General features: G+C 41.1%; 1 protein-coding gene across 1 annotated transcript; it reads left to right on the top strand.

Annotated features, from left to right (window-relative positions):
* Window positions 1-18,887: 18,887 nt before the first annotated feature.
* On the top strand, window positions 18,888-23,509 carry LOC143600326 (transmembrane 9 superfamily member 10-like). The gene is made up of 3 exons (XM_077078052.1): window positions 18,888-19,759; window positions 21,649-21,757; window positions 22,341-23,509. The coding sequence occupies exons 1-3, from the start codon at window positions 19,641-19,643 to the stop codon at window positions 23,484-23,486; spliced, it is 1,374 nt and encodes a 457-aa protein (XP_076934167.1). The 5' UTR covers window positions 18,888-19,640; the 3' UTR covers window positions 23,487-23,509.
* Window positions 23,510-26,531: the final 3,022 nt, after the last annotated feature.

Below are 26,531 nucleotides of genomic sequence, written 5' to 3'. Positions count from 1 at the left end.
TCGTAAATCTAGATCTACTTGGATGAATGGTTGAAAACTTCTCTCCTTTTGATGCAATTTTTTTTGTTTTATCTAGTTTGGTCAGAGCCCGTTATTTTATACCATCACAACATTTAAAAAAAAAGAGAAAATTCCAATTTGCCTCCCTGGAAAACATCTTCGCGAGATGGATTAACCATTGAAAAAGAATTTGCGCATGTTGTACCATTGGATTTCTCGGGCGGGTTTTTCTGACTCCTACCGTCAGTTGACTATCAGTTGACTGACGGATGCCATGGGAATTTTGGTAATCATCTTTTAATAATAATAATAATAATAATAAGAATAATAATAATCTCTTTTTCATCATCATCTTCCACCTTGTTCGCAATCTCTCTCTCTCTTTGTACATACATATATGTGATTGTGTGTTTGTTTGTGAATGAAAATGTTATAAATAATAATAATAATAATTATAATAGCCCCACCCACCCACCTTGTTCTCAATCTCTCTCTCTTTATACATACATATATATGTGTGACTGTGTGTTTGTTTGTGAATGCAAATGTTATGATGATGATGATGATGATGATGAAAAAGATGATTGGAGATGGCGATGATGATATAAATATCTGTCTGATCTTCATATTACAGATCTGAGCCATGGCGGTGACCGTACCCAGAATTTATCGTCCCGTACTTTTTTGTCGGCGCCGGAGCCATTGGATGGGCGCCGGAACTTCCGGCGGCGGCGGCGACGGCGGTGGTTGATATGGGATTTGTTGACTTGGGGTTTCGTGAAAGAATGGGTTGTCAGAAACTGACGACGGCGGTGTGGTTGAGTTTGCCGGAAAAAATGGGTGGTGGAGGATTCTCCGGTGGGTGCTGGATGTGACGGATAGGGTGTGTACGGTGAAGGTGATTAAGAAAGACTACATGATGGTTGTTTGATGATTAATGGTTGTAATCCATAATATTAGAAGACCTGCAACTTTTTAGGGTTCTTTGGGTTGTTGTTGATTAGATTTGTGTTTTGGGGTTGTTGATTGAAGACGATGAAGGAGTTCATCAATTTCTGGGTTAAATGATGAACATGAAGAAAGGAGTTCATCAATTTATGGGTTAATTGATGAAGATGAAGATATAGGGGTAAATGGGTCATTTTAACAATTTTTAACAGGTCAAAGGAAAGTCAACTGACGGTAGGAGTCAAAAAAACCCGCCCGAGAAATCCAATGGTACAACATGCGCAAATTCTTTTTCAGTAGTTAATTCAGCTTGCGACGATATTTTTCAGGGAGGCAAATTGGAATTTTCTCTAAAAAAATCTTAAATACATATAAACAAACACCTATAAAATCTCTATGGTCGCTCCCCACCTCTTTTTAAGCCATCAGATTTATTCATTTGTAAATGAAGGTCTCTCATGGGTTTGACCTGAATTTATAGGTGTGGATCTCACTAAACTCATATAGCCCTTAAACGGGTTATGAAATCTCATTAAATTAAAAATTAATCACACAAAATATTTGATATGCAAATCCTACAAAATAGGGTCTGGATATACTTAAAATTAACATCCATTTTTTCTTAAAAAATGATATTATTTATAATTAAGAAACAATTTTATATTAAAAAAAAATAAAAGGATTATGGGTCTCACCAAACTTGGATTAAACGGGTTATAACATCTCATTGATTTGTTAAATACTTTCTATCATAAAACCTGAATTTAATTTCTCAATATGGATTTAGTTATATTCTCGATACTTTTTTCTTTTAAGTTTAACTTACATGAAAAGTTTCACAAAATAATATTCAAATTATAACAAATGAATATAAACAGACAAATATGAAAATTAAGGAGATAATTCATTCAATAATGAATATAACCCAATATCAATGAATCAAAATAGATTCAATTATAATATTAACTTTTTACAATAAATAAATTAATATCTAAAAAAATCTGTTCAAGGAAAAATATAAAATAACCCCGTGATACGTGAATTAAAACTAGTAATAATATATATCATGTCATTATCCAACTCAAAAAGTAACAAAAACAAAACACAAGTCACTCCTAGAAATAATCGTTTTGATTTGTATTTAAAACATATAATATTTATTCACAGTATGAAAATACTAAAACTCAGTGCCCATCGATAATAACAACAATATAGAAGCAAAACTAATCCTATCTTACGTATTCCTTTGTCATTAAAAACAATGATATAAGACAGTTTTTATGTGCATTTAATAGGGAACATTCGTGACGGATCTTCACATTAAAAGTTCGAGTTTGAGGCTAGCGTGCTATGGCTAATCGATCGCAATTATGGTTATCGTTTCATCACTTATCCGTCTTCGTTTTTCTTCTGTTATTCATCCATGGAGACTCCTTTGGTGACTCTCCGCATGACTTCATGATGGCAAGAACTACAATTCATATTTCATACTGTTCAATTCGCTCCAGAAAACATTTATGGTCGTCAACCAATTTGCAACAGGCTATATTTGCGACCTTTTCGCTACCATATTTTTAACTTTCTCTCATAAACGTAGCGACCGGTTGGTCATTTTACAACAACTATAGTGGGTAGCTAGTTTTGCGACTAATTATAGTCGGTCGCAACTTGGTCACAAATTTTGCAACCTGTAACAGTGGTTTTATGGTCGTCTTATTGGGTCACAATAATAACCATGTTGTCAAATCCAATTTGTGATTTGTTTTACCTAGAAAAGAAGTATCTATAGTTGAAACCGATATTTAAAAATGCCTCATTGTGACTACATAGCGACTGTTTTTAAACTTTATTTTGACAAAAGTAGCGATGAACTTGCTTCAAGTTTATTTCGGTTGCTAATTATCTGCGACTGATTATAGTCTGTCGCTAGTCTAGCAACCAGTTAGAAGCAGTCGCAAATCCGTCACTAAATTTGAAAATGAATTTATCTGTGACTGATTTAGGACTGTTTCGTTGGGTTGCAAAAACCTATGGTGGCCATCCATTACAACCGTTTTGTTGGATTGTTACAGTTTTGTGACCAATCAATAGATTTGCTCAAAATTTTAAATTTGTGGTAAACACTTATTCGGTCACTAAGAGCACATGGAGTGAGACCACTCTATGTGCTCTAATAGTTGTGTAAATGTTGTTGCTAATCTATTGTGCAGGGGGAGCCGATGGGGGTAAAAGTAAACAAATTGACATCTAACAAAACGAAGCTCTCGTATTCTTACTACTTGATTCCATATTGTCGCCCTAGTAAAATATTTAACAGTGTACAGAATCTTGGGGAAATGTTCCGTGGAGATCACATACAAAGTTCTCCTTATATGGTAAACACTATTTATTTTTTAATTTATGTGAAAAAAAAAACTAAAATAGCGGTGTAAATGAGTTGAGCCACTTTGTGATTACCCGAAACTGGCTTCCCAAAAGTTTGTAAAGAGTTTAGCTTAACTAGTCAGAGCTTGAATTTCAACTCGCTTAATAAACTTTTTGGGACCATAGATTTAGTTTCTCAAAATTAAGGATCATGATTGCACATATATACAAGTAATTTATTAGGGTAAAAAGTGAAATGAGAAATTATTTTGAAACCACTATGCAAAATAACAGTTTCAACTAACGACTTGGCTGCTGATGGTCCCAACTTAAGTCAAATTTGTTTTTAATGGTCCGCGAATAACGGGTGGTAAACTTCGTTAGTTTGATACTAGTGGAGGCGAAACACCGGTGAAAAGTCTGGCGATCGGATATAAACTTCCCTTGGGTTGACGAAAGCAGTTGATCTTCCATTATTGATGAAATTGGAACGCGGGATGTTAAATTGTGCTAAGGAATTTACGAAAATGGGATTTGATTGGTAAACTAGGGTGTTTTGGGGGAGAGTTTGAAAGGTAAGATAAAAATTAAGGTTTTCAACCGTACGTGCCGAAGGAGGTGGATGATGGAGGTTGTAGGTCAGTGGTGGTGCGTGGTTGCAGTTTAGTTGTGGTGGGAGATGGATGGTGGGGGTAAGGGATGAAGAATAAAGAAGATGGAAGGTGATGGGGTAGGGGATGGAGAAGAAGCTGGGTGGGGATTAGGGCTCAATTTTTTATGCTATATAATGAATTTTTTTACGTCAAGGTGTGCCAACTCAGCATTAGACTAACGAAGTTAACCATCTATTAGTCACCAATCGCTAAAAACATACATGACTTAAATTTGGAGTGTCAGCAGCCAAGTAGTTAATTGAAACCAATTTACCTAAACAGTTTAATCTACACAAATTTTGAGACAACATATGTCCTAAGTAGATAATCAAATACCAATATAGAAATTACCAAATTACATATATACATTACGCAATTGTTTACATATATGTAGCTCAAGTATCTTCTTCAGTTCTTCGTGTTCTCTGTCGCTAGAGTATATTTAACTTGATAAGCTGCATATATGTAACAACATAATTACATATATGTAAGCTGATAAGTTACAACATTTATGTAACAATAGAGTTATATATATTGAAGAGGTATGTACCCGCCTCAACACCGAGCAAGGCGGGTCAACCCACAAGATAAAGACATTATGAAGGCACAAAGCCAAAACCTATGCGCATGGCGCATACAAAACATGCTATGCTCGCGCATCACATATGCGCGCGGCGCATCAGCGCGCGGAACCCACAAGATAAAGACATTATGAAGGCACAAAGCCAAAACCTATGCGCATGGCGCATACAAAACATGCTCAGGCATCATATGCCCAGGCACACATATGCTCGCGCATCACATATGCGCGCGGCGCATCAGCGCGCGGCGCATATCACATGCTCGTGCATATCACACCTGCCCAGGCACACATATGCTCGCACATCACATATGCGCGCAGCGCATCAACGCGCGGCGCATATCACATGCTCGTGCATATCACATCTGCGCATGAAATATCTGCGCGTGAGAATAAAGAGAAGACCTCGCGCATCCTCAGGATGGGCGCATATCACACGTGCACATAATCAACCTCGTCCTTATCCAAATCAGGATTAGGGCAACCTTGATTGTGCACGTCAGACAACCTTCCAGAAGGCATCTTTTTAAGGAGTAAGAATATGCTGATGTTGACAGCTGCCAAATTAAAGGTCGACAACTCAGCATGACACATGTGTTACCACGTGCTTACAACCAACGAGAAAGCGCCAGGTGTCCCAGAGGACACGTGGCGCAGTGCGATTGGAGGAGGCCAACGAGGTTGAGCCAAATCAATGGAAACCCTAGCACTATAAATACAGCATCAACTCCACTTTGATGACACATTCATACTCAATCATTGACAGTTACAGGCAGGATATCACATTCAATCATATTGAATTACATTCATACTCAATCATTGACAGTCTCACAACCAAAGGGTATTGAGCAATTAAGCAATACTCTTGAGATTCTCTTACACACATTATCATCTTCTCCACAATATACTGATTCTCACGCCGGAGGGTTACCCCAAAGAGGACCCCTCTGTCCCTTTCTGAGGGGTAAGTAACGGCGCTGTTCATTTTGTAGGTGGAAGAACACTGATCCAGAAGAACCATCGGTGAAATAGTATAATCATACCCGAGGAAAGTAGATCTGCTACCAGTGAGTAGATCCACGTTTCTTCATTGGCGCCATCCACTGTTACGTTCGGCAATCAGATCTAATCAGATCTACAAAAAAAAAAATCAATCACCATGGTTTCTGGCATTCGTAACGTTGATCAAGCTCTGGAGGATATTGAACGTGAGGGTGTTAACGACGGACAGCAGGTTCTGAGGGTTCCGCGTGATTCTACGCGTACCACCAGCAACCGTCCCTTCGTCACAACCCCTCACGGCCAGACTGAAACTCCTCCAGACGATCTCGCGTTACAAAATATGGACGGCGCGAAACTCAAAGGACCAATGGGTCCAGAAGAGGAAACAAATGATCCGAATGAATGGCTCATAAACGAGCAGCGGCGTCTGATAGAAAAGTACAACGAAATGGTCAAACAGAAGAAGCTAGCCGACCAAACACAAAGGCAAGCGTTCGATAAGCAGACTACAAAGAGGCCGCGCGCGCCGTAAGAGGGACATTCTGTTCACACTGCACACACTGAGTTCAGTGATGAAGAAGTGCATAGCATGAGGAAGACGCGGGATACTCATGCAGGAGGCTCACAGCTCCGCGCGCCTGTGAACATGGCGCCTGGAGCCAGAGCAGATCTGGATCTGCACATGCCATACAGCCCACCGGTCAGAGGACAAGTGGACGTAACCACACCCTACAGACCAGCCATCTTGGTAAAACACTCAAAGTTTACTGCGCGCATCGCGCAGGCTCCCATCCAGCACAAGACCAAGATGCCAAGTGGTCTGGGCAAATATGATGGCACAACAGATCCAGATGACTTTTTGCAGGGTTTCTATAACACGGGAAACCTAGAGAGCTGGACGATGCCAACATGGTGTCATATGTTTGCTCGCTGCCTCACAGGCGCAGCGCGGGTATGGTTCGAGAGCTTGCCGACTGGGCAAATTGATGGGTTCGAGGAACTATTAGAAAAGTTCCAAGCCCACTTCGTACAGCAGCGCAGGCATACGCGCGATCCTGATGACATCATGCACTGCGTACGCAGGAATGATGAAACGATTGAAGATTACATCACTCGTTTCAATCAGGAGTCCCTGGCAATCGGGGGTATAACTGAGCAGCTCCTGCGCGTGGCATTTATACAAGGCGCGCGCAGTGATCAACTCCGCCGAGCTCTCGTAAGCAAAGATGGTATGCCCACCACTTGGGCAAAACTAATGGAAGCCTCGCGAGTCTTCGCGAGAAATGAAAAACAGATTGCCCAAGATAGGGCAAGAGAAAGAGCGCATCAGGCTGAATCACCGCGCAGCAAAGAGAAGAGGGCCAAACAGAACTCTGTATGGTCCAGGTTGCAGCCAACAAGTTTTTCTTCAGCAGAAAAGCAAGCGCAACCAAGCTCACCCCAACCCCAAAAAGATGTTCGTAGTCGTGGGGATGGTGACAAGAGGGAGGGCGGCAGAGATCCTAGCAGACCTCTGCCAAGAATATGGACTCCACTCACTAAAACACCTTCACAGGTGTTAAGTACTGAGAATGTTCAATTCAAGCCCCCCCAAGCAACTACACTACAAGGGACCGCAAAACAGTGGCAAATATTGTGAATTTCACAGGTCCCCGGGCCACAACACCGACGCATGCCATCATTTAAAGGATGCGATCGAGAAGGATGTAAAATCAGGCAGGCTGGCTCACTTGGTGAAAAACCAAAGAATAGAAGATGAGCAACCGGAAGGAGCCTCTGCCAGCAAGAAATACAAAAGAATCTATGTGGCTGAGGGGGGACGACAAGGGCAGACGTCAAAAAAGAGAAGCGCGCAAATCCACGGAGATTGGCGCGAACAGCAAGTCATCTTCCCAAGAATCAGGGGAGGCCCTTCAATAAGCAGTCCTCTCGTCATCACCACACACATTGCTCATTACGAAGTGTCAAAGGTCCTGGTGGACACTGGAAGCGAATCTGACATTATGTATGAGCAATGTTTCAGAAAGTTAGACCCGGCAGACCAAGCGCGGCTCGAAATTGTGAACGCACCAATCTGTGGTGTCTCAAATGAAATCATCCATCCCCTAGGCCAGATTCAGTTTGAACTAACTATGGGGGATGATGAGCACAAGCGAGCCGAAGTGGTCAACTTCTTGGTCTTGCCCACCACGTCATGCCACAATATGATCCTGGGTAGGGGAACGATTGCCCAATTTAATGCTGTACCGTCGCCAGCGCACGGCGCATTGGGGTTCCCTACACCAACAGGCGTAACATTTGTTTACCGCGATCATTTGTGCGCAGTGACAAGCACGCCGCGGGAAGGGAGAATGAAACTTCCAATGGCGGACAATGCGCCAGAGAAGTGGATTTTAAACCCAAAATTCCCAGAGCAAACGGTCACAATTGGCGCTACCATTTCAGACGAAACGAGATTGAGAATGAAAAAGTTGCTCACAAAATACACGTCGGTTTTCGCGTGGCAACACTCCGATATGACGGGGGTCCCGCGAGACTTGGCGCAACATTCTCTTAACACGTTCAAGTCGGTGGAGCCAATTGCTCAGAAAAAGAGAATCATGGGGGATGAAAAGGCGAAGGCCATGAATGAGCAAGTGGAGGACCTGTTGCGCGCAAACATCATCCGCCCGATCCGATACCAGACGTGGGTAGCCAATCCTGTGATGGTAAAGAAAAGCAACGGGTCATGGAGGATGTGTATTGACTTCAAGGACCTCAACAAAGCATGTCCGAAAGACTGTTACCCCCCTCCCAAACATCGACGCAAAGGTGGACTCCGTGGCGCCATTCAAGCTCAAATGTTTCCTGGATGCCTACAAAGGCTATCACCAGATTCAAATGGCACCACAGGACGAAGACAAGACTGCCTTCAGAACCGACAAGGGTGTTTTTTGTTACACAAAAATGCCCTTTGGTTTAAAGAATGCGGGCGCAACCTATCAGAGGCTTATGGATTCGGTTTTCAGTGAACAAATCGGAAGAAATCTAGAAGTCTACGTTGATGATTTGGTGATCAAGAGCAGGGAGGAGAGACAAATGCTCAAAGACATCGAGGAAACTCTTCAGCGCCTAACGGAAGTTAACATGAAGCTCAACCCGAGCAAATGTACTTTCGGCGCGGAAGAGGGGAAATTTCTTGGTGTAATGGTTACTAAGGATGGTTTCAAGGTGAACCCTGAAAAGGTGGAAGCCATCCTTGACATGCCTTCACCATCCACCATGAAAGAGGTTCAGAAGCTGAATGGTAGATTGGTGTCAATCAACAGGTTCCTAGCGAACCACGCCAGCAAATCTACTCCATTCGTTAACACTTTGAGGAACTGCTTGAAGAAGAGCCAATTCAAGTGGACGCCTGAGGCTGAGCAAGCTTTCAGTGAGATAAAAGAATGCCTCATAAAGCTCCCCGCGCTCACAGCTCCACTTCCTGGCGAAACCCTTACATTGTACTTGTCAGCTGGAGACCGCGCCATCGGCGCAGTATTATTGGTGGATCGCAAGGGGATCCAAACGCCAATATACTATGTGAGTCGGGTGCTGACAGACCCTGAGACGCGCTATTCCATCATGGAAAAGTTAGTTTTGTCACTAACACACGCGTCGCGCAAGCTTCACATATACTTCAATGGTCATCCGATTGAAGTTTTGACAGGTTACAACATCCAGCAAGTCTTGCGACGCCCCGCGCTCTCCGGAAGGCTGACAAAGTGGGCGCTGGAATTGGGTGAACACACGATCACTTATAAGCCCCGTCCAGCAATAAAGGGTCAAATTTTGGCGGATTTCATCACGGAAATCCCAGAGGGAAAGATTGAAGAAGCTCAGCGCGAGGTAGACCCTCCGCGAGCAAATGATGAAGAAGATGTTTGGAGGCTATTCACTGATGGAGCCTCCAACAGCGAAGGGTCCGGCGCGGGCCTCAAACTGGTGGACCCTGATAATCATGAATATACTTATGCTATTAGGTTGGACTTCAAAAGTACCAACAATGAGGCTGAGTATGAAGCCCTGCTGGCTGGTTTGCGCATTGCGCGCAAGTTTGGAGTTAAAAGGCTAGAGGCACATGTTGATTCTTACTTGGTAGCTGCGCAGGTCAATGGCCTTTATGATGCCAAGGAGAACACCATGCCTCTATATCTAGAGCAGGCAAAAAAGATCGTTGAGCAGTTTGACTTCTTCAAAATCATACACATCTCGCGCAGCGAAAACAAGTCCGCTGACGCGTTGAGTAAGATGGCATCAACTAATTTTGATCACTTTGCCAAAGATGTCAGGGTGGAAGTGATGAGCAACCCGTCAGTGCAAACGCAATCGGTCCTTGTAATTCATACATCCCCTTCATCCTGGATTACTCCAATAATGGAATTCCTGAAGGAGGGGACGTTACCGGACGATCGCGCACAGGCGAGAAAGATAAGACACAAGGCGCAGAACTATGAACTACTTGATGGTACATTATATCGACGCTCTTATCTTGGACCGCTCATGAAATGCCTGGATGCTGAAGAAGCAAGCTATGTGATTAGGGAGATTCACGAAGGAATCTGCGGCATACACGCTGGCCCGCGCATGGTGGTTGCCAAGGCAATGAGCTCGGGCTACTATTGGCCGGGCATGTACTTGGATGCGCTAAAAGAAATACAAAAATGCAAGGCATGTCAGAGCTACGCGCCAAACACCATGCGGCCAAAGAACAACTTGATTCCGGTGACCTCTGCATGGCCTTTCCACAAATGGGCCATTGATATTGTGGGGCCCCTGCCGCAAGCGCAAGGGCGAGTGAAATTTTTGGTAGTGGCGATAGACTATTTCACAAAATGGGTTGAGGCCAAGCCACTAGCAAAAATCACAGCTGAGGCGATGAAGCAATTTATCTGGAGCCACATCATTTGCCGTTTTGGCCTTCCTATGGAAATTGTGAGCGACAATGGCAAACAATTCACTGACAGGAAGATATCAAGCTGGCTCAAAGAATTGCACATCAACCAAATCTTCACTTCGGTCTACCACCCTCAGGGGAATGGCCAAGTGGAGCGCGCGAATCAAAGTTTGCTAAATGGGCTGAAGAAAAGGTTGGAGGGAGAATCCCATTCTTGGGTCGAAGAGTTACCTAATGTCCTGTGGGCGCACAGGACATTAAGCAAAACTAGCAATGGCGAATCCCCGTTCAGCCTAACCTATGGGACAGAGGCTATGATCCCAGCAGAAATTGGATGCCCATCCCATAGGGTACTCATGATGAGCAAAACTGATAACGAGCGCGAAAGAAGATTGGACCTTAACTTGCTTGAAGGGCGCAGGGAAGCGGCTATCATCAATGAAGCCAGATACAAGAAAAAGCTGGAAAAATATTATAATCAGCGCGTTAAAGAGTGCCACTTCAAGAAAAATGATTTTGTCATTCGAAACAATGAAGCTAGTCGCGCAATACCCCCAGGAAAAATGTCCCCCAATTGGGAGGGACCTTATCAAATTTCAGAAGATTTGGGGAAAGGCGCGTACACTTTAAAAGATTTGAATGGAAAAAAGATACCGCGCGCGTGGAACGCGGCACAACTTAGAAAATGCTTCATGTAAAAGTTCAAATATGTAATCAAGGCTTTTAAGCCATCATGAATGATGATTCGCGCTATCTTTCAATATTTGTTCTATTACCTTTGCATACATGTTTCACACTTCCTTTATTAATTTGGAGCAATATGACAACACTATATTGACTTCAAAACGAAATAAAACGAAGTAAAACATACATGCGCGAGCCTTAGCTCAAACGCGTTAACGAGTCTTAACTCTAAAACGTCAGGGCCTTAGCCCAAACCTACGAGCCTTAGCTCAAACACGTTAATGAGTCTTAACTCTAAAAACGTCAGGGCCTTAGCCCAAAACAAAGAGCCTTAGCTCAAAACACTCACAAACATCCATCTTACATCTCGCGCAGCCTGATCATAAAAATCCTTAAACACAACTAAGGCAAAGTACATGCCATATCATAGTTGTTAAGGTCTCAGGTCGAGATCGCGCGCGGAATCATAGTGGATATCTGAGTAACACATGCTGACATGTAATGGCTAAAACTCATACTTCCATATTTAGACCGCGCGACCTCGACGCGCAAAAAAGGAATTGAGAAAAGTTATCGCGAATGTCAGCATAAACAAGATCCTGCGAAACCACTTACAAAATAGGACTATGGTTAGGTGAATAATTTCCTTACAACCTTGTTCTTATTTTAACGTGCAAGCATATCTTATATCTATACAAGCAAACATGAAGAGATGAATGGAAATGCGCAAGATGTGAAAAAGGGAAAACAAATTTAATTCCATTGCGTTGAAATTTACAAGTATGATGAGTTACAAATTACAAATAAAAATAAAAACATGAAGGGCTTCTCAAGTCTCCACGTTGACATTAGCCTCTTCATCATCCTCATCATTGCCCTCGGCATCTGGCGCAGCCTGCTCCTCTTCATCTCCAAATTGACCATAGTCAAGTTCTTCCTCCTCATTGGAGTCTTCTATCACGACGGTGTCAGGAGCAGATTCTTTCGCCGTGCCAGAACCGCTGGTAGGGGCAACATCCCCCGCGCCACCATCATCGCCACCAGCTCTCTCGCATTCATCGAGCAACTTCTTTAGCGCGCCGAGGTCGGGCTGGTCAGCAAGCGCAACAATCTGCAAATCAATAGAAAAGTATTGAGTACAAAACACTTGGAAAATTAATCAAGTAAAACTCATTAAGGTCAAGGTACCTGCATAAGGATGGGGATGGGAGTATTCATGTACTTCTCCCCCACCGCGGCCATGTCCGCGCAGGCCGCGTCGCTCTTGTAAGGGTACTCGGATGGGTTCTTCTTCAACATGCCATATTCATACCCATCCGTAAACCCTTCAGCGCGACCCACCAAGCGCGCGGCAGCATTGCAGTCCATCACAAGGGCCTGAAACTCGGCGGAATATTTCATCGCCAAAGCGCAACGAGTCATGCCCTGTGACACCAGCCATTGGCGATCCTGCGCGAGGCCAGCAACAGACGTCTCGAGGGCAGGAACCTGTGAGTTTAATAACTCAACAGTTTCCTTGGTCTTTTTTAGCTCCTCCTTATCAGACGCTGCTGCCGCCAAAATTTTTTCTTTCTCCGCCTGCGCAGCACAAAGTGCTTCCTGGGTGGACGCTGCCGTCGCCAAGGCCTCATCTCTATCGGCCTGCGCGGCCGCTAACTCCCTCTTCAGGCGCGCAACCTCGCTCTCCAGTGATGATTTCTCAGTGATACTCTGGACGATAGCTTGGTCACGCGCCTCGGCCTGCTGTTCCAAGACACGCACTCTCCGCGCGTACTTGGCAACTTCGGCCTCCGCCACCTGCTGCTTCTCCCGCGCAGCCTGGAGCTCATGCCCGCGCTTAATATAGGCGGTGTTGGCACTTGCTCTATTTTCGCTGAGCTCCGCCTGGAGTTTCTCAGCTCGTGCGCGAGCATCAGAAAGGTTCCAGGCAGCCACCTTAGCCTCTTGCTGGGCTGCCACAAGAGCATCGCGTACTTTAATATAATCGCGATGAAGCTCTTGGGAGGCAGCAAAGAAAGCTGACCCAGCGAAAATGTGATCGTTGAGCAAGTCAGCGCGAGTGCGCTCCTCCTGATACCTCCTTTCAGTAGGAGGCACGGCATGAGCCCAGAAGTCCTCGCATACGCCCATGGATTGGAAGGAACTTTCTTCATTAATATTCCATCTCGGGCGATAAACGTGGTCACCTTCCTACAAAACACAAGAAATGTTCTAAGTCATAAAACATACTTATATGGAGGTACGCGCAGCGGAGCAACAAATAAAAACATACCTGCGGGGACGAAGCAGAAAAGTCAGCGCCAGCTCCACCAGAAGTATGCGCTGCGAAGACTTGTGGCATCGCAGGGCTGGCGCGGTCTACCAAGGAGTCCTCAGCTTGAGCCCCCTCATCCTCCTCATCTTCTTGAATAGGCCTCTTCTCCTGCGAACTGGGGGGCTCCAAACCAGCCTCGCGGAGAGGGCTGCGCGTAGGAGGAGGCGAGGGAGGTCTCGACGCCGCCAGTTCGGCGCGCAATACGGCTTCCTGCTCCTTTGTAACCCCAATAAGGGGAGAATCAGCACTAGCAGGAGCAGGACCAGAACCAGCGGCGCCGCCAACGGCGCCAGGAGTGTCACCGGCAACTTGTACGCCAGCTACAACTCCTATGAGCAAATCAACAAGGAAAATTGGTTTATCACTAAATCCAAATGAAAAAATTCAGAAGACAAATGTGCAAAACATACCTTGGCGCAATTCAGTTCGCGCGGCGAACATCGCCATAAAGTCCATTCTACCCTTCTCAGAGGGTAGAACGGGGGACTTCGAAGCAGACCCCGGCGCAGCCTCAGCACCTTGTGGCGCCTGCGGCTGATCTGCAGCCGTCGCCGGTCCTGCAAACATTCAAAGGAGCAAAGGTTTAATAATAATTCAATCAGATGAAGATAAGCAAAGCATACCTGTCGCAGGCGCGACACTGCTTCTCTCTTCAGCCGCGCGAACGGAGGAGGTGACGCCACCATACCTCAAGTGGACAGGAGGTCTGCCCACTTTCACAGGCAGGGAAGCTAAAGAACCCATGGTGGTAAACACCTGGGTTTCCTTAGGTCCCTTCGTTTGAGCATGGGGATGAGCAACAGGGGTGTCATTTTTCTTCTGTTTCTTACTGGCCCCTGCGCCAGATTTCCCCTTAGCTTTGCGCTTTAGTAGGGGCGCCTCCTCTTCCTCCTCCTCCTCTTCCGCGAGCTCCAGCTCGTAGTTTTCAAGCGCATCTGCAAAAACAACCAACAGAACTGTTAATAAACTTGGGTATTCTAAAGGAATGAGCAAAAGTGCGAAGGCTTACCAGGCGCGTCACTGTCAAAGTCAAATTCCAGATCCACTGGGATGAACATGTCATCAAAGCGATCTGGGAAACCAACCTCCCCAGCGCCAAGCGCGACGGAGCCACCCTCCACTTGTTCATCATAAGCGGCAAGGACATAATCCTTGGTGACTGCGCAAAAACAAGTCAAGTGATATCAGCAAAAGAATTATGTTCGCGCAGAAAAAGAAATAAAGCAATGAAATAAACTTACACAAACCGTCGACTTGGATAACGGGCTCAAGCGCGCTGTCGGCCCATAGCTTACTCATGCCGACCCCCACCAGCGCCTCCTCGCGAATTTTCTTCGCGGGGGATGGTTCGGCGGTCAGTTTCTTAACCCAGGCGCCAGTTGGGTTCTTGAGGACACCCTCATCCGCAGGCGCAGAAGAGATAGAGCGCATGGTCATGCGGATGGGGATCACACCAGCCCTTATGTAAAAGAACCTCTCAGACCAGTCATGAAGGCTCTTGAATGAAACAGTGGAGCACTTCACCTTCTGACTGCGAGGAATAAAAGAGATCCAATTGTCTTGGATCTTGGGCTTGTAAAAATACTGAAAGCGCCGAGGAGTCGGCTCCTCGCGCTGGGATTTGCACATGAACTCAAAGTGATTCACGCGCACGAGTCCAAACGGATGGACTTGGGATATATGAATCCCATAGAACTTCAGCAGTGCACCCACAAACCTTGTTATCGGGAGACGAAGGTTGCAGTGGGTGAAAAAGTGGCTATATAGGGATATATAGCCGGCAGGCGGGCCCGCCGCCGTTTGCCCGGCCCCAGGCAACATGCAGCCAAACAGGGGGAGAAAGCCCTGAGAGGCGATGAGGCTGTCGAGATCGGCCTGCTTCAATTTGCAGGGGATTTCATTCCACCTTTTGGTGGCCTTGGTCCTCCCTACTTCCTCCGATGTGGTCTCAACAACCCTCTTCCCTTTCCCCTTTTGCTTCAGTGTCGACATCACCACAGATTTCACACGGCGTCTTCGAGAGGAAATAGAGGTGATTGAGGGGCTAGACGAGTCTGAACTATCAGACATACAACTGCAGCAGCAAATAATAGAAGTTTCGAAACGATGAAAATACTCAATTCAGAATATGAAAGGCAGAAAATTGAAAATTTGCAACAATGAAGATGAAGATAAATATTTCCCAAGGGCCTGCTTTTATAGGCCCAGGAGAGAGAAAAGTGGTAACTAATGGGATTTCACGCGCCCCCACTCGCAGGTGTAAGCCAACGAGGGCGCGACACGTGTCCCTAACACTGTTGAGGGGACATAAAAACGTAACGGACCTGCCACGGAGCAGAAACGCGCCCCCACTCGCAGGTGCTAACCAATGCGAGCGCGACACGTGTTCAAGACAGCTGTGTGAGGGGACGTGAAAGGCAACTGTAGCACCTCGAGCACACGAAACGTCTGACATGTTTACGGCGCACGTCACCACCAACTAACCACGTATTTGGACCCTTCGTTTTCAACCTTTCGTTTTCAACCAAATGGATAGGACTTCGCGCAATGATGGAAACGACCAAGAAAACGACAAAACCCCTTTTAAAAGACCAAATCAGTAAGTCTAATATCTATCTTACCGCGCTCGCGCGAGATAAGACACACATTAGACTGGGGGGGCTTGAAGAGGTATGTACCCGCCTCAACACCGAGCAAGGCGGGTCAACCCACAAGATAAAGACATTATGAAGGCACAAAGCCAAAACCTATGCGCATGGCGCATACAAAACATGCTATGCTCGCGCATCACATATGCGCGCGGCGCATCAGCGCGCGGAACCCACAAGATAAAGACATTATGAAGGCACAAAGCCAAAACCTATGCGCATGGCGCATACAAAACATGCTCAGGCATCATATGCCCAGGCACACATATGCTCGCGCATCACATATGCGCGCGGCGCATCAGCGCGCGGCGCATATCACATGCTCGTGCATATCACACCTGCCCAGGCACACATATGCTCGCACATCACATATGCGCGCAGCGCATCAACGCGCGGCGCATATCACATGCTCGTGCATATCACATCTGCGCATGAAATATCTGCGCGTGAGAATAAAGAGAAGACCTCGCGCATCCTCAGGATGGGCGCATATCACACGTGCACATAATCAACCTCGTCCTTATCCAAATCAGGATTAGGGCAACCTTGATTGTGCACGTCAGACAACCTTCCAGAAGGCATCTTTTTAAGGAGTAAGAATATGCTGATGTTGACAGCTGCCAAATTAAAGGTCGACAACTCAGCATGACACATGTGTTACCACGTGCTTACAACCAACGAGAAAGCGCCAGGTGTCCCAGAGGACACGTGGCGCAGTGCGATTGGAGGAGGCCAACGAGGTTGAGCCAAATCAATGGAAACCCTAGCACTATAAATACAGCATCAACTCCACTTTGATGACACATTCATACTCAATCATTGACAGTTACAGGCAGGATATCACATTCAATCATATTGAATTACATTCATACTCAATCATTGACAGTCTCACAACCAAAGGGTATTGAGCAATTAAGCAATACTCTTGAGATTCTCTTACACACATTATCATCTTCTCCACAATATACTGATTCTCACGCCGGAGGGTTACCCCAAAGAGGACCCCTCTGTCCCTTTCTGAGGGGTAAGTAACGGCGCTGTTCATTTTGTAGGTGGAAGAACACTGATCCAGAAGAACCATCGGTGAAATAGTATAATCATACCCGAGGAAAGTAGATCTGCTACCAGTGAGTAGATCCACGTTTCTTCATATATGTAATAAAAAATCGACTTCATTGTGTTCATCAAATCGAACCAATTGTTGAATAATGTTGGTAGAGTGGACATAAAATGCATAAACAGAATGAAGAAAATCAATAAGAAAAATTGATTGGTTCATAGTTTTGTTTTTTGTTAAACTTTATTGTTTTATCATAATATTTCGTCTGCGAATATATATATATATATATATATATATATATATATATATATATATATTCGTAACCTTATATAGAAAGATACCTCCTAATCACAAAGAACTGAAGAAGATCTCCTAATCACAACCTTATATATATATCTATTTATATAGGGTAAGGATTCTAAGAGAACCCTTTGCAAATTAAAAACTTTGAGAACCATTTTAGACCCCTAAAAACGCTTTTAAAAATATATTTAAAAAAATCATAAAACAAAAAATAATAAAAATTTTAAAAAAGTAAAAAAACCAAAATTCTTATATTTCATTCCAGTTTCATTAAAAAAAATAAAAAAAACAAAAAAAAAGTGTCGTATTATACACATATGTATAATTTTTATAATATTTAGTTACGTAATATACACATATGTACAGTATCATTTATCTTAAATTATACACATGTACAAAAAAAACATGTAAATGTACATATATGTATATATTATACATATGTGTATATAATTTAGCTAAACCGAGTTTTTTTATTAAACCGGGATGATAAAATAAAAATTTTGGTTTTTTTACTTTTTTGATTTTTGTGTTTTTTTTATTTTATGATTTTTTTTTATTTTTGAGTTTTTTATGATCCAAAATGGTTCTCATAGTTTTCAATTTCAAAAGGGTTCTCTCATGATCCTGATCCTATTTATATATATATATATATATATATATAGATAGAATGTTGTTTATAAAAAATATAGATTTATATAAGTAAAGTAATTAATACCATTGAACAATCTGAGTTCGAGCTTGGTAACTTCATAAAAGCCAATCTCGAGATTTAGATATAAGGTTGCAAATAAGACGTGCTCAAGCTCTGTTAAGTTAAATGAACTAATATCAAGCTCGGCATTACTCGTTACACCCTGACCTAAGGGTTGATAAACCTCCTAATCACAACTAAATTAACTATTTATGCATGTTTTAAGAAGAAGTTCTGTTTTCTAGCTTCTTACAGAATGTTCCAATGCAGTTTTTCATGCGTGTTAACACGAAGTGCAACACGGTTTGTCGCATAACACTTAATGAGAAAACCACAAAAGAATTCAAGGAGAAGATTGATGATGGGTTTCGAGCCAACATGTGTGACACTTTTCGTAATAGAAAGTTTTAAAACATTAACGGTATAAATATACTTCATTAAGTTGTTAACAAGAAAATGTTTTTTGACAGGATATTGGACCATTTACCTTTAGTTGCTCCAGTAACAAGGTCGGACAATGGCTCCCAACCTGCATATCAACTCGGATATTCTATTGGTGGTAAAGTACGATATTCAGATGTAAGCTCAAAAATGTTTTCTTTTAATGCTACTCCTGCTAATTTTTATTAAAAAGTCATGATAGATTTTTATTAGATGTTCCTATTAATAGAAAATCTTAGGAAAATCACCAAAATAACATGTTGACTAACAAAAGTGACTAAACTATTTGCAATCATAAAAGATTCTAAACCAATAAAGAAGAAAGATACGAAAAGTAAACTAGTAGGAGTAATTTGCACCCACTATTAGACGACCGGTTGTATTAAAATATATGGAAGAAATAGTATTTTACCTACATTGTACTTATTACATCCTGGGAGTGCTTTTTATGCATGTATTGCACTCTTTAGTCTTTACCCTTGGAATGTGCTTTTGGCAGACGTAATTTATGTTGAAAACTAATCTTGAAATTAGTTAAAAGAAAGTTGAATGGGTTAAAGTGACAAGTTTATCTAGTTTATTATAAATGGTTTATTTGAGTTTGAATTAGAATATGTTTACTATAATTTAAAGGGATCTAAGTCATAGTAGAATTAGATTTGGTTTCTTATTCATCAAGTTTTTCTAGTATAAATAAAGAGTCGGGGTAATTGTAATATGGGGTCTTTTCATGACAAGAATTATAATAAATAGGGCTGATTTTGTTTGAAATCAAATTCCGTGTTCGTGTTCTTGTGCCTGATTTCCAATATTTACACCTAGTCATGCAACACGTCTTGATTTCATATAGGTCTACATTGTCGGCACTCCCACAAGCTCACATGTATTTTCTTTTTTGATATAGAAAGTTTATGCCTATAATAGTTCGTATTCATTTTTGTTAATGTGATGGTTTATCCAAATTCTAAAGGCCACATAACATTGTACCCCTCGACTTCCTTAAGGTTGGTGATGATGTAATTTATACACGTGTTATGCAGACCAAGGACGAGAAATATTATATCAACAACCACTTATCGTTCATAGTCAGCTACCACCAAAGTGAAGAATTAGGCTATGGAAGAATCGTCGGGTTTGAAGCTAAAGCTTTCAGGTAAATAAAAGTTTGTCATATCTGACAACATATTTCTTCTTAATTGTAACCATGTGAAAAATAGTTTATATGCTAGCCTATATAAACCTCACACCCCAAATTATAGGTGCATCACTTTCGCTGGATTTACACATCACATACACATACACATACACAAAAGACTTTTTAACAGCATTATATATGGTTAAATCATTACAATTCAAAACTTTAACTGAAATAAAAACTTAATAAAAGTTCTATTGTAGAATGCCTTACTGTTCCTGCCAGATAGCCTCGGATGACAAATCACCATCCACCTAACTCATCTTCAAACACATACTAAAACGAGTTAGCTTACACTGAGAGTTCATCATAAAAGCATTTCGAGAAAACTTGTATTAGATGTTCAACAATCATAAATATAAAGTCCCTATATGCTCACGTCCTTTCGATCATCATCCGTGAACATTAAGCGCATGGTTATTTCCCAAACCAATTCCCATTACATTACACCCATGGCAATATCTGCCCATGATAGCAATGGCATCACCACCTTGAGATATGCCGGATACAATCACATTCCTTCTCGTCGCTAGCTAGTCTAGATGTGATCAGCATCTTACAACCAATTCTCTATAGTCCATATATTCTCAACCTCAACGATCACTTTTCAGACCTAAGACCAATTACCACACACATCGCTCACATAAACTTCATTATACAAGTTCTGAAGTTCATCTATCCCACTGATCTTTGTAGGCTTCTTAATACGCATTCGTTGTTGAAACAAATTCCACAACCTAATTGCTTAGACGGACATACCCGTATAACTCCACTTAAACGGCCAAGCCCATGTTCACATAACCTTATCGATTCTCCCAATTATTCCATAATCATAGGTAATACCATCTTAACAATATTCTCACGCACTTATTTATTTCATGCAAGTTTATACATCATGATTTTTACCATCCAAATCTTAGCCCCTATTTATAGTATTATCACATCCCACACATAAGGTTTTACTACATTCCATACCATAACATTTTGCACCCATCACATCTTGTCACTCGATTATCATTTATCACAAACAATCATGATGGTAACAAATATAAGCATGACAACACATTTATATTCACATAAACCTGTGCCCAAAAAGCATTACATTCAAATTCTAAGCATACACCTGCCCGAGTTTGTTTTTTTTAGCTTTGATCTTTATATGTGTTTTCATCCAAAACACCATTTAAAAATATTAAAAACACGGCTATGTGAACTTGCCTTGATTTTCTAGATGTTTAACTTGCTTCTAGTTCACCCGTTCAGGGTCTGAAATCACCCAACTAATGCTTAACTCGATGCACAACCTGACACACGTACGTTTAAAGCATTAACCTTTAACGTTTCCTGCTCAAATGTTCTTTGGCCCTTAACATTGGTGCTTCGGCTTGTTCTAGAAGCATCTCGGCTTTTTGAGTGTTGCAATCCATCCCTTTTTAGTCATCCATGGAAACTTTCATCATTTCCCCTTGATTGGATGCTTGAAAACTTACCCAAATCACGTAACCCATTGCCATTCACCACCTTGGACCATGGGTACCGGTACGGTCCCGATTTCATCCCTAGTTTGGTGCAACCCCGAGATATCATTGTTTTCTTCCCTCTCTAACACACCTTCCATCTCTATGCCAATAACTCTATAAAAAAATTTCTTAAATTGATTTGATTTAATCCATAAAGCCCAAATTAGTATTAAATTAGCCAAGTAACTATCTGATTTTTGTTAATTTACTAATTTTAACAACACCCCTAAAACCATATGTTACAATATATGTATTTTATATGATTCTTTGTATGACCAAAATATTAACCTTAAACATAACTGATCATCAATGGAACCACAATACTAGTTTGGCCATGTGTGACCCGAATGCAAAAGGCCTAATTACAAGCTCTGACCCTCCACAAGAAGTTGCTGATAAGAAGGATATCTTCTTCACTTATGATGTTGAGTTCCGGGTAAAATTCTAACCCTTGGGTTGTAATTTATACTTTCAAATCATTGAGCTAAAGGGCCTGATATATAAAACTTTTTTAAATTAGTATCTTGAAAGTAGTTAGATTTTCATAATCAAAACTGTGCTCACTTTTCGATAATAACTCATACTGTCGATTTGACTAACGCCAGTTCTAAATTTCACAATCGTTGCTAAGAGCGATCCCAATTTATTGGAGATGCGACTCTGGTTGTCCCTAATGAATAAACGATTGATTTTTATTTCAATCAAAATAGTGTAAATAGTTTTGAAACAACATAAACGAAAGATATGGCCTTTTGTTTCATTAGCACAGTTACTTCTTTGTTAGAGTTAAAGTTCTTTTGCTAATGAAACAAAAGTGAGGAGTGTCATCGTTCAAGTTGCTGGCATAGATTATTATCCGCCAGTGGAGCATGGTTTGGATTATTAGAATCTGTAATAAGATCATCTTTCTGAATTCCAAACAAAATTTAAGTGTAACAAGTTTGTGGGTAGGCCCGGCCCGAGTTGGATATGCCCGTTTATCAAGTCTAATTTTTTGCTTTCATTGAACATGTATGCAGGAGAGTGATGTCAAGTGGACATCAAGATGGGACACTTATCTTCTTACGACTGATGATCAGATTCCATGGTTTCCAATTATGTACTCACTTATGAATGTTCTTCTTATGTCGGGTATCATGGCCGCGGCCATGTTAGGAACACTTTACCGTTACATTTCCAACTTAAACCAATTAGAATCCCTCGAGGCCCAAGATGAAACAGGTTGGAAACTAATTCACACGGATGTTTTCCAGCACCCGGTTAACTCAGAACTACTTTGTGTTTATGTTGGAACCGGAGTACAATTTTTCGGTATGATAGTACTCACCATAGTTTCCGGACTCCTAGGGTTTCTTTCTTCTTCAAACACGGGCGGGCTCATGACTGACATCGTCCTTCTTTGGTCTCTAATGGGAATCTTTGGTGGGTTCGCTATGGCTCGTCTTTATAAAACATTTCAAGGGTCCGAATGGATAAAAACCACCTTAAAAACCGCATGCATGTTTCCGGGACTAGTCTTTTGCATAATTTTTGTTCTAGATGTTGTAATATGGAGTGAAGGGTCATGGAGAGGCATGCCATTTGGTAACATGTTTGATTTGGTGTCTTTATGGTTCGGTCTTTCTATCCCACTCGTTTTTATCGGTAGTTACATTGGTTTCAAACAACCAGAAATCAAATATCCGGTAAAAACTAATGAAATCCCAAGGGAGATCCCGGAACAACGTTCGTACAAGAGCCTGGTTCTCGCAATCATGATAGGTGGAATAATACCCGCTGGGGCGGTGTTCAACAATCTGTTTTTAACGTTCACTACAATCGCCTTCCATCAGTTCTACTACATGTTCGGTATGGTGATCGTTGTTTTGATCATCATATGTGTCGAGGTCACAATCATGATGTGTTATTTCCACCTATGTGGTGAAGATTATCGATGGTGGTGGCGATCTTTTCTCACATCGGGTTCTTTAGGCTTTTATTTCTTCTTATATGCAACATTCTACTTCTTCACAAAACTGAACATCACAGAGCTTGTACCTGGTATTTTGTATTTTGGGTATATGTTGGTTGCATCTTGTGCGCTTTTCGTGTTGATGGGTACGATCGGTTTCTTTTCATGTTTCTGGTTCACTCGGCTTATTTACTCTTCAGTGAAGATTGTTTAAGCCTACAAGGGGGATGTCTGGTCTGGACTCGAAGTTTGTTCATTAATATGTGATATTGTTATGTTGTGAAATTGATAATAAAATATATGTTTGTGTTAAAGAAAAACAGCTTGTGAACAGTTTAATAATAAGATATATATAATGATGTTCTTGCAATCTTGTTAGCCGAAATTATTAATTATATTTAGTTATTATCATGATATGATATTTATCTTAAAATTTGTTTGTTGTCATTATACTACTAGAAATCTAGACATTTGTGTTCCAGCCTTCCAGCCAATGCCGCAACATCATTGTGAAGAGAAGACTTGGAAATAGAGACTCTACCAGTAACAAGACCGAAATCCGTTTTGAGCACATTCGCACCAAGTTGTGATCTAAGTACAGCAAACACCAGCATAACTACCAAAGTTAGATTGGTTTACAAACAACAATAATACACGATTTGGAGCTATGCGTGAGATGTTCATGATCATCAAGATTTTGGTAATGATGACGATTGTGCCACGCATGGAAATCAGAAATTGAAACAACATTAACCAGCCAAGGTTATGATATTATCCATGATTTTATGGATTAACATTTCGCCCTCCATTGACACAAACAAATCAATCAAAGTATTAATGAAGTGACTCAATTAAACTAAGCATGCCAACACAAGAATTATAGAAGTCCTCGGCTCAGATTTTTTCATTGAATTCATAAGAATTTGCTACAGAAAGAGAATGGAGATGGGAAATCAGATGGTTCATACACTCAAGTTGAGCTTTTACAAACACTTGAAATTGGTTGTTGGCTGTTTGGTTGGGTCCATTGTGGTGTCGTAGATGTTAATTGTGCTTGGACCGATGATGTTCGTAATTGTCTAAAGGTTACTGACTCAGGTGTTATTGTTTTAACAATATTTAATGTCAAACTGAAATCAAAAGTATGAATCACGTACTAAAAGGAGGACATAAAATAAGTGAACGATATGTTCAGATGAATCACTAAAAGGGTTTACAACATGAGTTTTGGAAAAGTGCCCGAACTTTTAGTTTGCTTGAGGCCATCATATACGTTGAGCCGCCCCTGATGTCATTATATTAAAAACAAAACACCACAAATTAATAATTATTTTGATTTGTATTAAATATATATTAACAATGTTATCTACTACGGAGTATATGAAAATATTAAAACACAGCCCGTCGATAGCAACAATATAGAAGCCAAAATAATCCATTTTAACCTCTAAAAACGTCTTAACTTTTAACTCCTCTTCTTTGTGATCGCCAATCATTTTCATTAAAAATTATGAACTAGAGATGGAGACAGTTTGTATGTGCATTTAAAGTGGGCATTCGAGACGGATCTTCAGATCCTAATTTCTAACTTGATCCTAGCTCATTGGCGGGGTCAAGAATTTTATACTATGGGTTCAGAATTTTTCGTTGCTCGATATTTTCAGACGTGAAAGTTTTCAGACCCGGATGTATCGGGTCAGGTCAGGTCAATCATTCGGTTAGATAAATAAAAATGCAATATCATTACTATAACAAAAGTATATTGTCAACATTTAATAAAATAAAAATTTATATTAAATAAAAAAGATATATATAACAATATTATAATTGTTCCATACGTGTTTTCATGTTTTGAAAACGATTCATAACATATTCAATCGTGACTTTAAAAATGAACTCATTTTCAATATAACAAATGAAATCATTATCCATATAATCGTCACCCATCCGATTACTTAAATCCTCACCCATCCAATTACTCATCATTCATGTTAATATTTATTTTGGTGTTATGTTCAAGAATGTTAATTGAGTTGGGCTTATTGATCCACTATGAATTTTGAGCTTTTTTAATAATCTATATACAAGTTAAAATTTGTCCATTTATGATGTTTGTTGGTAATTTTTTTATAGTTTTTCAAAGCTTTTTATATTTTATAAAAATATATTCATTTCCAAAAAAAAATTACTAAATTTTCATAATCCATGGGTTCGAACTTTTTATTTTGTAATGACACCAGGTTCGCTCGCTGAAAAGAATGGGTTCGTTCGTTAATTCGATACGACATGCTATGTATAAAAAAGAAAAAGACCGGGTTCGGTCGAACCCGGTGGTCAACATGTGGTTCAGCCACTATCCTAGCTTGCCAATCAATCACTATGGTTAATAGATCACGATTATGGTCCTCATCATTACTAACAAGAATAGAATGATTTGGAAAAGATTATAAACAACCACAATATTAGAAGAATAGTATAATCAAACATGTTTTGTCTATTACAATAAGACATATATGTATACAAGAATTGAAAGTTAATTCTAGTAATTCATTGAATTATAATTATATGCAAGACATAACTTATGGAAAGAATATTTTCATCTTTGACTAGTCATGATTCATGAGATTGTATTGATTATTATCCTTGATAGTTGCATCATGTATTCATCTTCGTTTTTGTTCTCCCATTCATCCATGGACACTCCTTTGGCGACTCTCCACACCAATTCCATACGGCAAGTATAACAATTCATACGGTTCCATTTTCGCGACAACTTTATTGAATGGACGACGCCTTTCATCACTGATTTACGACCATCTTGGTCGCTTTGAAAAACCTTAATAATCAACGAATTTGATATAGTCTTGTTTAAGACTGACTTACGACCATTTTTAACTTTCACTTTCAGAAAAGTAGTGACGCATTTGATCCAAATCTATTTCAGTCACTAGTTTGACCAAACTATAGCCAGTCGCAAATTGGTCAATTTATTTCGGCCGATTGTAACCATTCACAATATGGTCACTATATTTTTGACAGACTTGTAACCTTTTAAACTTTTACTTTTTTAAAATTGGGACGGATTTGCTTTAAATTTATTCCTGATTGCTAGTTTTGCTACTAATTATGGCTAGTCGCGTATCAGATACTATAGTTGTGGCTGATTATAGCCGGTCACATATTGGTCATAATATTTGCGACTGATTGTAACATTTCGCAAAGTGGTCACTATTTTGTGACCGACGTGTAGCCATTTTTA

This window comes from Bidens hawaiensis, unplaced genomic scaffold, assembly GCF_021521415.1.
Source record: "Bidens hawaiensis isolate Kalapana, Puna unplaced genomic scaffold, B.hawaiensis_p1.1 tig00053945_1, whole genome shotgun sequence".
Classification (NCBI taxonomy): Eukaryota; Viridiplantae; Streptophyta; class Magnoliopsida; order Asterales; family Asteraceae; genus Bidens; species Bidens hawaiensis.
The sequence above is the reverse complement of the archived record's forward strand: the minus strand, read 5'-3'. Positions and strand labels throughout refer to the sequence as shown.

Coding starts and splice junctions, on each gene's coding strand:
- LOC143600326 (XM_077078052.1), top strand. CDS start 19,641: ATGCAGACCAAGGACGAGAAATATTATATCAACAACCACTTATCGTTC. Junction 19,760..21,648: donor TTTGAAGCTAAAGCTTTCAG/GTAAATAAAAGT, acceptor CCACAATACTAG/TTTGGCCATGTGTGACCCGA. Junction 21,758..22,340: donor CTTATGATGTTGAGTTCCGG/GTAAAATTCTAA, acceptor ACATGTATGCAG/GAGAGTGATGTCAAGTGGAC.